This window comes from Condylura cristata, unplaced genomic scaffold, assembly GCF_000260355.1.
Source record: "Condylura cristata isolate star-nosed mole 26May11 unplaced genomic scaffold, ConCri1.0 scaffold00006, whole genome shotgun sequence".
In the NCBI taxonomy this organism is placed as follows: Eukaryota; Metazoa; Chordata; class Mammalia; order Eulipotyphla; family Talpidae; genus Condylura; species Condylura cristata.
In genome coordinates, this window is record NW_004567107.1 from 17,083,213 (window position 1) to 17,096,345 (window position 13,133).

At 41.2% G+C, this 13,133-nt stretch overlaps 1 protein-coding gene across 1 annotated transcript in view; it reads left to right on the forward strand.

Annotated features, from left to right (window-relative positions):
• SVEP1 (sushi, von Willebrand factor type A, EGF and pentraxin domain containing 1) overlaps positions 1-13,133 on the forward strand; it is a 146,495-nt gene that overhangs the window by 87,349 nt on the left and 46,013 nt on the right. Inside the window, exons 25-34 of the mRNA XM_004677442.2 lie at positions 414-571; positions 1,366-1,567; positions 3,333-3,508; positions 5,657-5,781; positions 6,759-6,882; positions 8,187-8,357; positions 9,310-9,483; positions 9,882-10,001; positions 12,142-12,318; positions 12,522-12,606. Of these exons, the coding sequence (XP_004677499.1) occupies positions 414-571; positions 1,366-1,567; positions 3,333-3,508; positions 5,657-5,781; positions 6,759-6,882; positions 8,187-8,357; positions 9,310-9,483; positions 9,882-10,001; positions 12,142-12,318; positions 12,522-12,606 (1,512 nt within the window). The remainder of the gene's footprint in view (positions 1-413; positions 572-1,365; positions 1,568-3,332; positions 3,509-5,656; positions 5,782-6,758; positions 6,883-8,186; positions 8,358-9,309; positions 9,484-9,881; positions 10,002-12,141; positions 12,319-12,521; positions 12,607-13,133) is intronic.

The window sequence follows — 13,133 nt, forward strand, 5'->3', positions numbered from 1 at the left end:
ATTGTGAATAGTGCTGCCACAAACACAGGAGTGCCTATATCTCTTTGAATTGGTGGTTTTTTATTTAGAGTAACTATCCAGAAAAGAGACAACTACATCATGTGAAATTTCTATTTTTAAGTTTTTATGGATGCTCAATATTGTCCCTCATAATGGTTGTATTCCCTTCACTCTGCCATGTATTCCTTCTGACTGCATGATCTCCAAAAAATACTATTTCTAATCTTTTAATTAATAGTTATTATTACAACTGTGAGGTATATATAATCATTGATTTTAAAGCACTGTTTTCATCTGGGAAATGTTTTAGCACTACAATTTTCAAAGCTTATCATACAACATTATTAGAAATGGACCCTTCTTCTGATGCCTTTCTGCAACTGCTATAATTCTTCCATTTTGTTTGTTTTCAGGTGCCAGTGTGCAGCAGGTTTCACGGGACCACACTGTGAATTAAACATCAATGAATGTCAGTCAAATCCATGCAGAAATCAGGCCACCTGTGTGGATGAATTGAACTCATTCAGTTGTAAATGTCTGCCAGGATTTTCAGGCAGCAGGTGTGAAACAGGTATTTATGATCTCAATATATGACATAAAAACAATGTCTGTTTTTGCTTATATTAAAGTGTTGAATACTTGTTCAACCTTCATAGCCATCCAGTAAATTGGGTATATTTTTATTATCCTCAACAGCACAGATGAGGACATTGATACTTAGAGATACAAGAGAGAAATGGAGACAATTTAATTTAGCAGAAATCTTCACATTTTCATGTTTAGAAAGGACATTTTGATCAGTCACTTGATTCAGGAGTCAGAGTCCATGGATGTTCTTAAAAAATCAACATTGAAATTTCTCAGAGCACTGGGGTCTTTTATCTGCAGACCTTTTGTTTTATCAAGCAGGATATGCAAGTTTGGGGTGGAACTAAATGTTCATGAAATACTAAAGAACCAGAGCCCAACAAGAGGTAGAATGTTGTCAGCATAGCTGTCCTTCATTCTGTCCAGCAATTGCCAATTCCTCTGCTCTCTTGTCATTTCCATCATAATGCAGAAATACGTTAGTGTCTCTCATCTTTCATAAACTCTAATGCCCCCTCTTCTTTCTCCTCTCAAATTTTTCAACTTCCTTTCACTACTAAGTACTTTTCCTGTCTTAGATACTTGCTCTTCTAGTTAAAAAAAAAAAGTCATATATTTTGTAAATATTACGATTTTAATTTTGCAACTGCTTTTCACTCCTCACTTGATTGACACGAACTTTTTTGACAAGAGTCTGTGTGCCCCTTGCCTGCCCCCAGAAAATGGGAAAATGCCTCATGAGTGCCACAGTGGGCACACTTTTTGTATTCCTTGCAGAACAGTCTACAGGCTTTAACCTGAACTTTGAAGTTTCCGCTATCTACGGGTACGTCATGCTGGATGGTGTGCTTCCAGCTCTCCGTGCTGTCACCTGCACGTTCTGGATGAAATCCAGCGACACCACCAACTATGGGACACCCATCTCCTATGCCCTTGAGGATGGCAGTGACAATACCTTTCTTCTGACTGACTATAATGGGTAAGCATAAATGTCAGGAAGGCTGGGTTTTGGGTCTTAACCACATGGCACGGCAGACCTCTGCTGTCTCACCTGCTGCTGCCCTCTGCAATGTATTTCAGTAGATCTGCCTATTTTACTGCCCACTCTGTCTCTGGGAAAAAATAAAAATTAGGTAGAAGGGAACAAGGAGTCAGGGTGACAGTAATCCAGTTGATCATGTAGACAGGTTTGGAATGTTAGTGACATTTTAGTAGCGATAACTTATCTAAGTATTGTGTTTCACTGTTTTCCTGGTGTCTCACTAAGAGCTACTATTTACAGAATACTTCCTTTGCTGGTCACAATCATCTGAGATACTGGCACCCATATTTCATAGAGCAAAACAAAGATACACAGATGCCCCAAATCTCACACCCTGGTAGTGGCAGATCTAATGCTCACTTAAGTCTTGTCCTCATAACCTCTGAAGGCCAAGGGATTTCAGACCTATGATTATGACATTGATTATGCACCAGCCCACAAACTCAAGCACACAAGATGACATTCCCTTAACCCTTTGGGTTCAATTAATTCCAGCTACAGGGCCCCATCCCACTGGGCTGTCAAGAATGTCAGCTTCAGCTGTTTCTGTTTTCTTTCACTGCCAAGTGCTTCTTTTATCTTAGATACTTAGAAAACCCACAGGGTTTTACTGAAGAGCCACAGTCTTGGCAGGACTCCCATCACTGGTCATCTGTCCACAGACTGGGCTGTCCACTGCCTCAGCCCTGGTGGTCCCTTCAGAACCGCTGAGATTTGCCACAGTGGGGGGTGGTCTTTGGCCAGGCTGAGAGTTTATACTTTCAACCTGGTTGGATTCTGTGCTGTGTCCCAGGGCCTTTTGCTCTCCTCACCCCAGAGGACTCTCACTCTGCTGGTGGAAATCTCCCATCCTCAAACCCCATTCTTTTTGGTGGACCTGAATTTCTAGGTGAAAAAAAAAAATTTAACAAATTTGCCAAAATTTCCTGAGGCAAAATATATAGAGAGATAACCTGTTGCCCTTGTCTAAGGAATAGGAAAATGGGAAAACATAGAGGGGAAACAACAGTATAAAGATATTTTTTCATGAACATCTCTAAATGGGGACTAAGAAAATGCTGGGGAAAGTCTTCAGTGACTTCCTATCTCCTGATACACTTTCCTCAATCCTTTCTTTTTCTCTGTTTGCTTTTGAAGATTTTTAACTGCTTACCATCTGTGACATTTCCCTAGGTGACATGGTTGTTGGGGACCTCTTATGATTGGCATTCTTCGTTTAGTTCCCATTTTTATTTCTTTGGATGCACATATTGTGTTTACCATATGACAGTTTTAGCAACTGAGAAACAGAACTTACTTTCTACAAGACCTTTGCAGTTTGTTCCTACCCTTAGGAAACTGATTTTCTTCTAGGGGAAGAAAATCAGTTGATGACTCTCATTCCTTCCATTATTCCTGACTCATTCTCTCCAAAATAAACTGAATTATCTCAAATTGGGCTGACTTCTCTCAGCTCATCTTAAGACATCTTTCTACCCCATGGTGTTTACAAAACACAAAGTTTCAATGAGCTGCAATAAAATGTAATTAGTAAATGAGATCTGCTTCTATGAAATATGACCACATGGAGAAAGTAGGTTTATACAAAGTATTTTAACCACAAAAAAAAAAAAAACCCAGAAACAAGAAAAATAGTTGCATGCCACACAGAAGAGATTGCAACATCTGAGTAATGCCTGTATCCCCTGGAATCTTTTGACAGCTGGGTTCTTTATGTGAATGGCAAGGAAAAGATAACGAACTGTCCCTCTGTGAACGATGGCAGTTGGCACCATATTGCAATTACGTGGACAAGTACTGATGGAGCCTGGAAAGTCTATATCGATGGGAAATTTTCTGATGGTGGCCTGGGCCTCTCTGTGGGTTCTCCCATTCCTGGTATGTGTTAGCCAAGTGAATATAATTGTGTTAGACACAGAGGTGGTGGTGCTTAGCTGAACATCAAGTTGCTTGCTTTGTTATCCTTGGATTCTGATAAAGGTCAACAGTTGTCTCTGCCATTTATATACTTCTCTGATGAGCTGACTGAATTATCAAGCTTATCTGAGGTGCTCTGTGTGTCTCTCTGTGTAAAAATTCCTTTTAGCATCTATATTAAGATGCCCAGAACCAATTAAACTAACACGGGGTTACTCAACTGTCTTCCAAGGAGGAGACTTACTGCTGGTTCTTTTTGTTTGTTTTGTTTCTAAGTTCTGTTTTGTTATTGTGACTGGTATATGAGCTGGAGCTTTGCAAATAAATAGTTATCTTTTATGCTCATTTTAAGTAGAACTTAAATTCTCCTCTAAAAATTCAGAGTTTTAGTTTGACAGCATACAGAAGTATTGGGAGACCCAGAGTTCTCTTCATTGCATATGAAAATAAGTTCACTCTATCTAAGTCCTATGATGTATGTCCGATGAGGGGGCTGGCTAAAAGTTCCGTAAGTAAATAAAGAAGCATTAAAAGAGTTTCAGCAGAAAGTTACATTTTCAAGTGAGGTGGGTGGTGGTTTCTTTTTGGGTTTAGTGTTCTTGTTCTTAACTATGTCTTCTCTGGGTGTTAAGATCACAGAGAATTTTTCTTCTTTTCTGATATTTTTGTAATGAACAGTTTCATGTGACTTTAAAAAAAATCTCTATCTTAATTAAACCCTTGATAGAAGAATAAAACCCTAAAGGAATAGGAGAATAAAACAGGAGACTGTCACAGTCGCCACCCAAGGAGCTGGTTGTCTGACCACAGCAGTAAGAATAAGTTAGAGTCCATTAATATTGTAGTTCTATTTGACAGACCTTAGTAAATGGTTATTTTTGGTGCTAAGATATGGTTTATGGTTGACAAGCTTCAGCATGATGAAAACTCTTATGTGGTAGAAATTGGCCTAACCTTTCTGGGAAGTATTCATCTTTAATTATTAATTTAAAATAAAAGGATGAGTTTGGGAAATCATAAAGGAGATGTCTGTGGACATAGGCTGGTGTGTGAGTGACATCACAGGAGAAGAGCTGAAGGAAGAAGACAGTGGGATCGTGGATGCAGGGACACCTATGAGGCAAGTAGAGAAGGATGATGGAGAATGAGCAAAGAGAAATAGGAGAGGATGCTTTCATGAAAACCAAATAGGTTTCACCTCTTCAGAGGGTAATTGAAGAGTGTTTATATTGAACTATTTTAAAAAGTGTGGGTGGTTGTAAAATATGATCGTAAAACACCCCACCGCTCACAACAATTGAAAGCCACAGGGATGAACCTGATGAAAGCCACAAGGATGAACCTGATGTAAGTAGAAGTGGAAGTAGTGCTAGAATTAAAGGAAACCCATGGTACGGATGAGAAATCACACAGCATTGCGTAGAGGAACACAGCCACGTTCGATCTGTTGCCCAGGGGAGAGGAAGTTAGCTTCCTCTCCTCCCGCTGTCTTGTCAGTGTTCTTTCCACTGACCAGACACAAACAGGAGTCAGGAGGACAAGGAAACCAGGTCAGCCATCAACTATTGAAGGCATGAATCAAAGTAAAGACGGGTGGAGGATGGCGCTAAGTGGGGCAAACAGAGACCACCAGCATCCCAAGAAGAAGTTTCATAAAATTACATGGCCCCTAGAAAAGGATGAGAAAAAGAAGTCAGCCGAGGAAAATACTGAAAAGTTTCTGTTGGATTTGGTATCTGGGTGGTCCCTCCCAGTTCTAGAAGTTTTCTTGGAATTGGTGATAGAAATTTGAGTACTGTAGGCTAAAGAACAGGAAAGAAGAACAGTTATGCAAATCTATCATGCAAATCTGTAACATCCTAGAAGAAGACAAAATAAGACTTAGCTGTTTGTTGACGTAAGATGTTATACAAATATAGTTTCATAGCTAAATATATATAAATCCAATATCATATTCTAAATCCTTTCTATAAGACATGGAATTTGTCCTTATTAATAAAATGTGGTAAATGTGGATCATTTAACTTTTTAAAAGTTTCCTTGATGCTTTCACAGTGGTTGTGCTTTTATGAAGTTAGTTCTCTTCCTTGTTTCTCTTTCTCTCTGTAGGTGGTGGTGCATTAGTTCTTGGGCAAGAGCAAGACAAAAAAGGAGAGGGGTTCAACCCAGCTGAGTCTTTTGTGGGCTCCATAAGCCAGCTCAACCTCTGGGACTATGTCCTGTCTCCACAGCAGGTCAATTGCATTTTCAGTGTATGACAGTAATGAGATACAAAGGTACAAACCTAGTAAAAATGTGAACAGCCCTAATGATCCTATTGTGACCTCTGGGTTTTCAGAACTTACCACCAATAGCATTTGATGCTATAGTCAGACTAAGCCAGGCCGAGGTTATCTACAGTAACTTGCAGTGAAGCCCTTTTTGGTTTCTTCATGAGGGAGTTCAACTTTATCGGAAATGATAATTTCATAAAATCTCACCATTTTAGAGCTGGACAGGATCACAGAGAATTGTACATCAACTCCCTCTGACTATAAGTGAAGAAATTCAGGACTGACACAAGATCATACATAGAGAATAACGGATAAGCGAGTAGATAAAGCCAATCTGCAGTACAGTGTCCAGGATTCAATCCCAGTTCTCCCCTAAATTAGTGGTGATGATTTTAAATGTGTTTCTTCATCTCCCTTGGATTCAGTTATATTATGAAAGATAAATGAATAGAACCAAAGAGTAGCATTTTGATTAGACTGAACAAAGTCCTGCATGTAGGTGGTATTGCCTGGCACACAGGAAGGGTGGATATATGTTTATCCTTATAACTGTAGTAATGGAACTTAAGCCTCACTTTCCTTCTAGTTCAGAAATAGAAGACAGGAGACTGGGGAGAGGAAACCTCTATGACATCTTAACAAACTGCAAGGCTTCCGACAAGAAATTCTATGCATAGAGTTTCAGGAATTCAGACAGCAGTGAATCCAGGGAGGGGATAGTGAGGGCAGGGTGGGGAGCAAGGCAGGGGAGGAAAAAGAGACAGAGAAAGCAAATTTTCCATTACCCATAAGACCTTATCATACAAAACCCTAATTACCTTCACTTCCTTTCCCCCTAAACATTTGACAAATATTTTCAATAGAACTCAACTAAGATATAAAAACCTTGGTACTGACACAAGTGGGGTTTATCTAAAGATGTGTTTTTGAACTTTCAGGTGAAATTGCTGGCTAGCTCATGCCCAGAGGAACTCATGAAAGGAAATGTGTTAGCCTGGCCTGACTTCCTGCCGGGAATTGTGGGAAAAGTGAAGATCGATTCCAAGAGCATATTCTGTTCGGGTTAGAATTTCTCTCTTCTGTAGACTCTGCCATCTCTTGACTAGTCTGGAGGTTTCTAGCAGAAAGAGATGACTCGATTTTCTCTTGGTCCAGTAGTATGTACCAATCAATCTACTGTTGAACTAGTAATTCATTGTTCCCCTACTGCTATCTAAACATTCATTTCTTTTTTAAGACTTAAATGCATTATGTGTCACAGACTACAAGCTACCTGTGGAGGAAACCTGGACAGAGGTAAATTAGATTGGGAATATAGGATGAGAAGAGAGATAGTGTTCATTTTTATAATGGCCACTGAAATGCTAACTTCCTGTTTGAGGTGGGATAATCTCTCTGTAGTTCATACTCACCCATCATTCTAGGGTAAGGGGTAAAACACTGTACTTCAAGACAAGCCACACACTGAATAGTCAACGCTGTATGAGTAAAATGGCCTTTTAAAATGAAATGTAATTAAGTTTCTGACAATGTCCTGGAATTCAAGGACGTTTAATGAAAATCCTTAAAATGTTCTCTTTTCCATCTGCTCAAAGAGGGAATATTGTTGGTTGACTCTGATAGATTTTCCTAAATAGTTTTGCTTGCCAGTGACTTTGGTGCACATTTTCTTGGTATAGTGTCAAAAAAGTGTCTTAAATGTCAGTACAACCATATTGAAAGCCTTGACCTGGGCCCTCCTTGATGGCACAGTGGGTTAAAGTGTGGCACTGCAAGCTGGCCACAGCCACTACAGTGTGAGTTTGATTCCTGGCCCCAGAGGTGACCCACACAGTGCACCTCTCCTGTCTCACCCACTGCTCCTCTCAGCAGTGTATGTCTTCAGTCTGCCTGTTCTGCTCCCCACCCTGCCTCTGGTGAATCCTCTTACCACCCCAGCACCTGTGGCCTATCACCCAGTTCTGTCTACATAAATTAAAAAAAAAAAAAAAGTTAAAAATATTTTAAAAAGAGGCCCTCCCTGGTGGCGCAGCAGGTTAAAGCACAACACTGAGAATCTAAAGCCACTTCCACATGAGTTCGATTCACGCCTGCCCCGGAGGTGACCCACATGGCACGGCAGACCTCTCCTGACCCGCCCGCTGCTCCCCTCAGCAGTGTACTTCGTCGATCTGCCTGTTCTGTTCCCCACTCTGTCTCTGGTGAAGCCTCTCACTGCCCCTGAGCCTCTGGCCTATACCCCAGTTCTGTGTGTGCAAATAAATAAATCTTTAAAAAATATATTTTAAAAAGAAAGCTTTGACTTGGTGATGTTGCCAATCCAATCCATTACTGATGAGCTGTGTACTGTGTCCTTTTGCCCTCAGATTGTCCACGTCTGGAAGGATCAGTGCCTCACTTGCGAACTGCATCACCAGACTTAAAACCCGGCTCCAAAGTCAGTCTGTTCTGTGACCCAGGCTTCCAGCTGGTCGGCAGTCCCGTGCAGTTTTGTCTGAACCAAGGACAGTGGACACAGCCTCTCCCCCACTGCGAACGTGAGCTGCCTTTATGGAGGGCATTTTGGTGGCTCCTGAAAGGGACACTTTTCAGGACTGCTAGATAAAAGCTAGAAACTCCACAGTAACAGCCATAGCAACTATTCTTAGAATATTTCCTTTGGATAATGACCTGCACTGGGCACAGAGAGGGGGGGGTCTCAAAGACCCCAGAAATCACCACCTGGGAATGCACCCCACGAGGCATAAGGGACTGTATGAATGAAAACAGACTGTGGGGGCTGGAGTCCAAAGAGAGGCGTGTCATTGCTGGTGGGAAAACAGGAAGAGATCTCTTAAGTTGGGGATCTCCATTCCTTTATTTATTCAACAATTTTTAAATTCTGGACAGGCAGCTATTACAGAAAAACTCTCTTGATGGTGTTTGTATTAGGAGAGACTGACTATAACAATGAAATATCAGGATTTATGCATAATAAATAAGAATAGCAAGAGCTGGAAAAACTGTGAAGAAGAATGAAGTGGGGTATGGAATTACTAAGTGAGAGGGCTGGTCGGAAGCCAGACTGTTGTTTTTGGTGGGACAATCAGGAATGGTTTTGGGTAGAATCTGTTCCCAACCTGACAAATTATAGCTATTTCTTGTTTCTCTGTCCCACTAAATAGTGAATTCCACAAGGCAGGAATTTTGTCCACTTAGCTCAGTACTGTAACCTCAGCACCTAGGGGGTATTGAATAGTTGTTTGTTGTTTAGGGCCTGGTGGGGTGGGTCTCCATAAGTTTTATTGTTTTAAGTGAGTGACATGCATCCTTACCATCATCCAAATAATGTGCTAGAAGCCGAAGACACAAACATAACTGTCCGCCAGTGTGTGCTCCATCTAGAGTTGGTATGCAATGAAAAGTTACACTTAATGCAACAACAGCTGAATAATGAAGTGTTTTTGGACATGCTCCACATTTCATTTTCTCTTCCTGGTATCATCACAGGTATTAGCTGTGGGGTGCCACCCCCCTTGGAGAATGGCTTTTATTCTGCCGAGGACTTCCATGCTGGTAGCACAGTGACCTACCAGTGCAGCAACGGCTACTACCTGTTGGGGGATTCTAGAATGTTCTGCACGGATAATGGCAGCTGGAATGGTATTGCACCATCGTGCCTTGGTGAGCTGAAAACGTTGGCCGTTGCTCTGTGGGTTTATTCTAGCTTCATGGGAGATATTCCAAGCTCTTGGGATTCACATGTGGCACCCCCATGTAAACCACACCTCACCCTAGAACACTCTGGTGCTTGATGATGAGGCAGCTGTCCACAGAGAAGCCAGAAATGCTTCAAATCTCCACCAGGCTCTACAGGAAGTGTATCTTTGTCTATCACAGTGCACTGGTCAGCCTGGGGAAAGAATAGCCTTGTCTATGTCTGCAGTTTGATTATGAGTATTATATTTAAATCTGATTAAAAAATATGTGACTAAGTGATAGATAATGGTTTTAAAGTGAAAACAAGGGGGTGCATAAGAGAAGGGAATCACCGTCACTAGTGTGAACTGTCCTCATCTTAGATGTTGATGAATGTGCTGTTGGGTCGGATTGTAGCGAGCACGCATCTTGCCTGAATACAAATGGATCCTACGTTTGCTCCTGTCTCCCGCCCTACACAGGAGATGGTAAAAGCTGTGCAGGTAACTCACATATGTGTAACTGGGAAATCCCATTCCAATTTGCTCTACTTGTGTGTTGTATTTTAAATGTCTGTTTTTAAAAATAAGATCATACCCTCAACTTCAAAAGACATATGAAAAGATAAACATGCTTCTAAGAAAGCACGTAAGTAATGACTAAAGATGCTTTAAGTTGGATTGTGCTTTTCCAACCTGTCCAATCTCTACAGGGGTGGGGAAGACAAGGCCAACGATGCCAGCAAAATACGGGCTCTGCTGCCTCAATCAGAGCCAAGGAGGTCCTTCATCTCATCTCTTTTTTTTTTTAATGATTAATATAATAGTTTATTTTTACATCATTTTGTGCATTTCCCCATCTCAGTTGTAATCCCCATGGGCTTCCCATCACCATCATCACATCTTTTTAAAAAAAAATATTTATTTATGCATCAAGAACTGGGGTAGAGCCACAAGTGGGGTGAGAGGATCCACCAGAGACAGAGTGGAAGCAGAACAGGCAGATCTACTGAAATACACTGCTGAGGGGAGCAGCAGGAGGGTCAGGGGAGGTCTGCTGCGCCATATGGGTCTACTCCCTGGTCAGGGGTCGAACTCGAGCTGTAGTAACTGCAGATTGCTTCATAGTGCTGTGCTTTAACCTGTTGCACCACCAGGGAGGGCCCATAAAAGAGGTGAAAAATATTTAAATCATTCTTTGTGATCCCACCACATAGAAATATGTTTTGTTAAAATTCAAGGCTATGGGGCCTTCCCTGTAGTGCAGTGGGTTAAAGCACAGCACTAAGAAGCTAAAGCCACTTCAGCATGAGTTCAATCCTCGCCCACCCCAGAGGTGACCCACATTGCAAGGCATACCTTTTCTGACCCGCCCGCTGCTCCCCTCAGCAGTGTACCTCCTCGGTCAGCCTGTTCTTCTCCCCACTCTATCTCTGGTGAATCCTCTCACCACCTCTGCACCTCTGGCCTGTACCCCAGCTCTGTATGCATTAAAAAAAAAACTATAAAAAAATTCGAGGCTGTAACACCTTTAATGTTTCTGTGTGCTTTCCATACACATTCGTCAATAAATAAGTATATACATGTATAGATGAAGATGTAAGCATATAGTACCAGCACTTCTTTGCTTTAGTTGTTTCGTTTAAACTCACAGCACAAACTTTTTTATATTGCTAAGTATAATTGAAAATATGATTTTAATTTCTATTTTACAGTCTACTTTGTAGATTGTCCTTAATTTTTCTCAGCATTTCAGCAGGTTATATCCACTTTGGATATAAATCTTTATCCTGTTCATCTCAAAATCAAGTTTTATAATTATACTTACTTTTTGAGAGGGAACCATTTAAATTCCTTATTTATGGAGCTCAAGTCATCTTCAGAAAGACTACATCAATATATTCTCTCCTTTTGAGAGTTCAAGTGTTATGTTACTGTAACTCTAGAACCGAGTCACTCTCTAACTGACTTCCCTTCCTAGAGTGGTGACCTATCCCAAATTGTAATAAAGGGGCCTTAGGTCTGTAGTCCTTTGGAAGAGGGAGATAGAAACCTGTCCTAATCATTGTTAGCTATAGCTTTATAGTGGTTGGAGAGAAAGTCAGTTGTAAGTATGAGGACCCTCCCTCGTGGCACAATGGGTTAAAGCACAGCATTGTGAAGCTATCTGCAGCCACTGCAGCAAGAGTTCAATCCCCAACCAACAGGGTGACCCACATGGCTCGGCAGACCTCTCCTGACCTGCCTGCTGCTCCCCTCAGCAGTGTATTTCAGTAGATCTGCCTGTTCTGCTCCCTACTCTGTCTCTAGCGAATCCTCTCCCAGCCCACCCCTCATCCCGCACCGCTGGCCTGTACCCTCATTCTTGTATGCATAAATAAACCTTAAAAAAAAGTTTGAGGTTGAGGCAGGGTGAGAGGGGCCAAGTCCCTGCTTTGTCATTGCTGTTTCAAAACATTATTGCTTAAATGCCTATAAAATAGATCTTCTTGGCAGATACTGGCCTTCAGGCATCTCCCTTTAAAAGCTTTCCTTAGGGTTTAACTAACACTGTCAACAGTAATGAAACAGTTTTGCTGTGAGACCTTCCATGGCTGTGTAAATCCACCTACTGTCCCACAAAGATTGTCTTTTTCCTTTCAAGAACCTTTAAAGTGTAAGGCTCCAGGAGATCCAGAAAATGGTCACTCTTCTGGTGAGATTTACACAGTGGGTTCCAAAGTCACCTTTTCATGTGAGGAAGGATACCAGCTGATGGGAGAGAGCAAACTCACATGTTTGGAGTCTGGAGAATGGAGCCAGATGATACCTTATTGTAAAGGTATGTTCAGGAACTGCTTATGATGTCTGGTAGCCCTAGAAATTTAAGGTAGAGAAATATCAAGTATTTCATCAACACTTTAAAATCCAACCATTGGGCTCTTATTTAAATACGGCTAGAAACCTGGAACTGCCCACATAAGCTTTGGGCAATCTTTTGCATACGCGGTCAAAAGCAATGCTCTTGGTTTTTCTTCCTTTAAGCTCTTTCCTGTGGTGCGCCAGCTATTCCAGAAAATGGTGACATTGATGGCATAGCATTTACCTACGGCAGTAAAGTGATATATAGGTAAGTGTCTAAGGCTGAAACTGCAGTGTAGAATTTGCTGAGAACAGACAGAAAAGGACAGAACAATGGAAGAGAAAGAGGAATCCCAGAAGATCTTTTTTATGGATATGCAGGCAGTTGAATTATGTGTAGTATGAATAATCTGATGCAATAATCTGGTAATTTCTAGAATCCTTAAGGTGCATGAACAGTAACCCAATATTGTCCATACAGCCTCCTTGAGGTGCCCTGATCATGAGGCTTTAATCTAAGGAATATGCTGGAGCTTTGACTCCAAACCTAGTATCTTAGGGACTTACTCTAAGCCACACGCCTTGAAACCAAGAGGTTCCTGTTTGCAGCTACTCGTGACACAAACCAACTTCTCACCTCTTCTGTTTATCACCCAGCAAGGCCCTTTCGGGGGAAGAGGTATAGTGCTCAAACTTGAGAAAAAAAAAGAATTCCAAAGTATTATGTCAGTAGGAGAAAAGAATACTTCAGTAGGAGTTAATTTTCTATCTTTTGGCTGTTTTGAAACAGTAAAA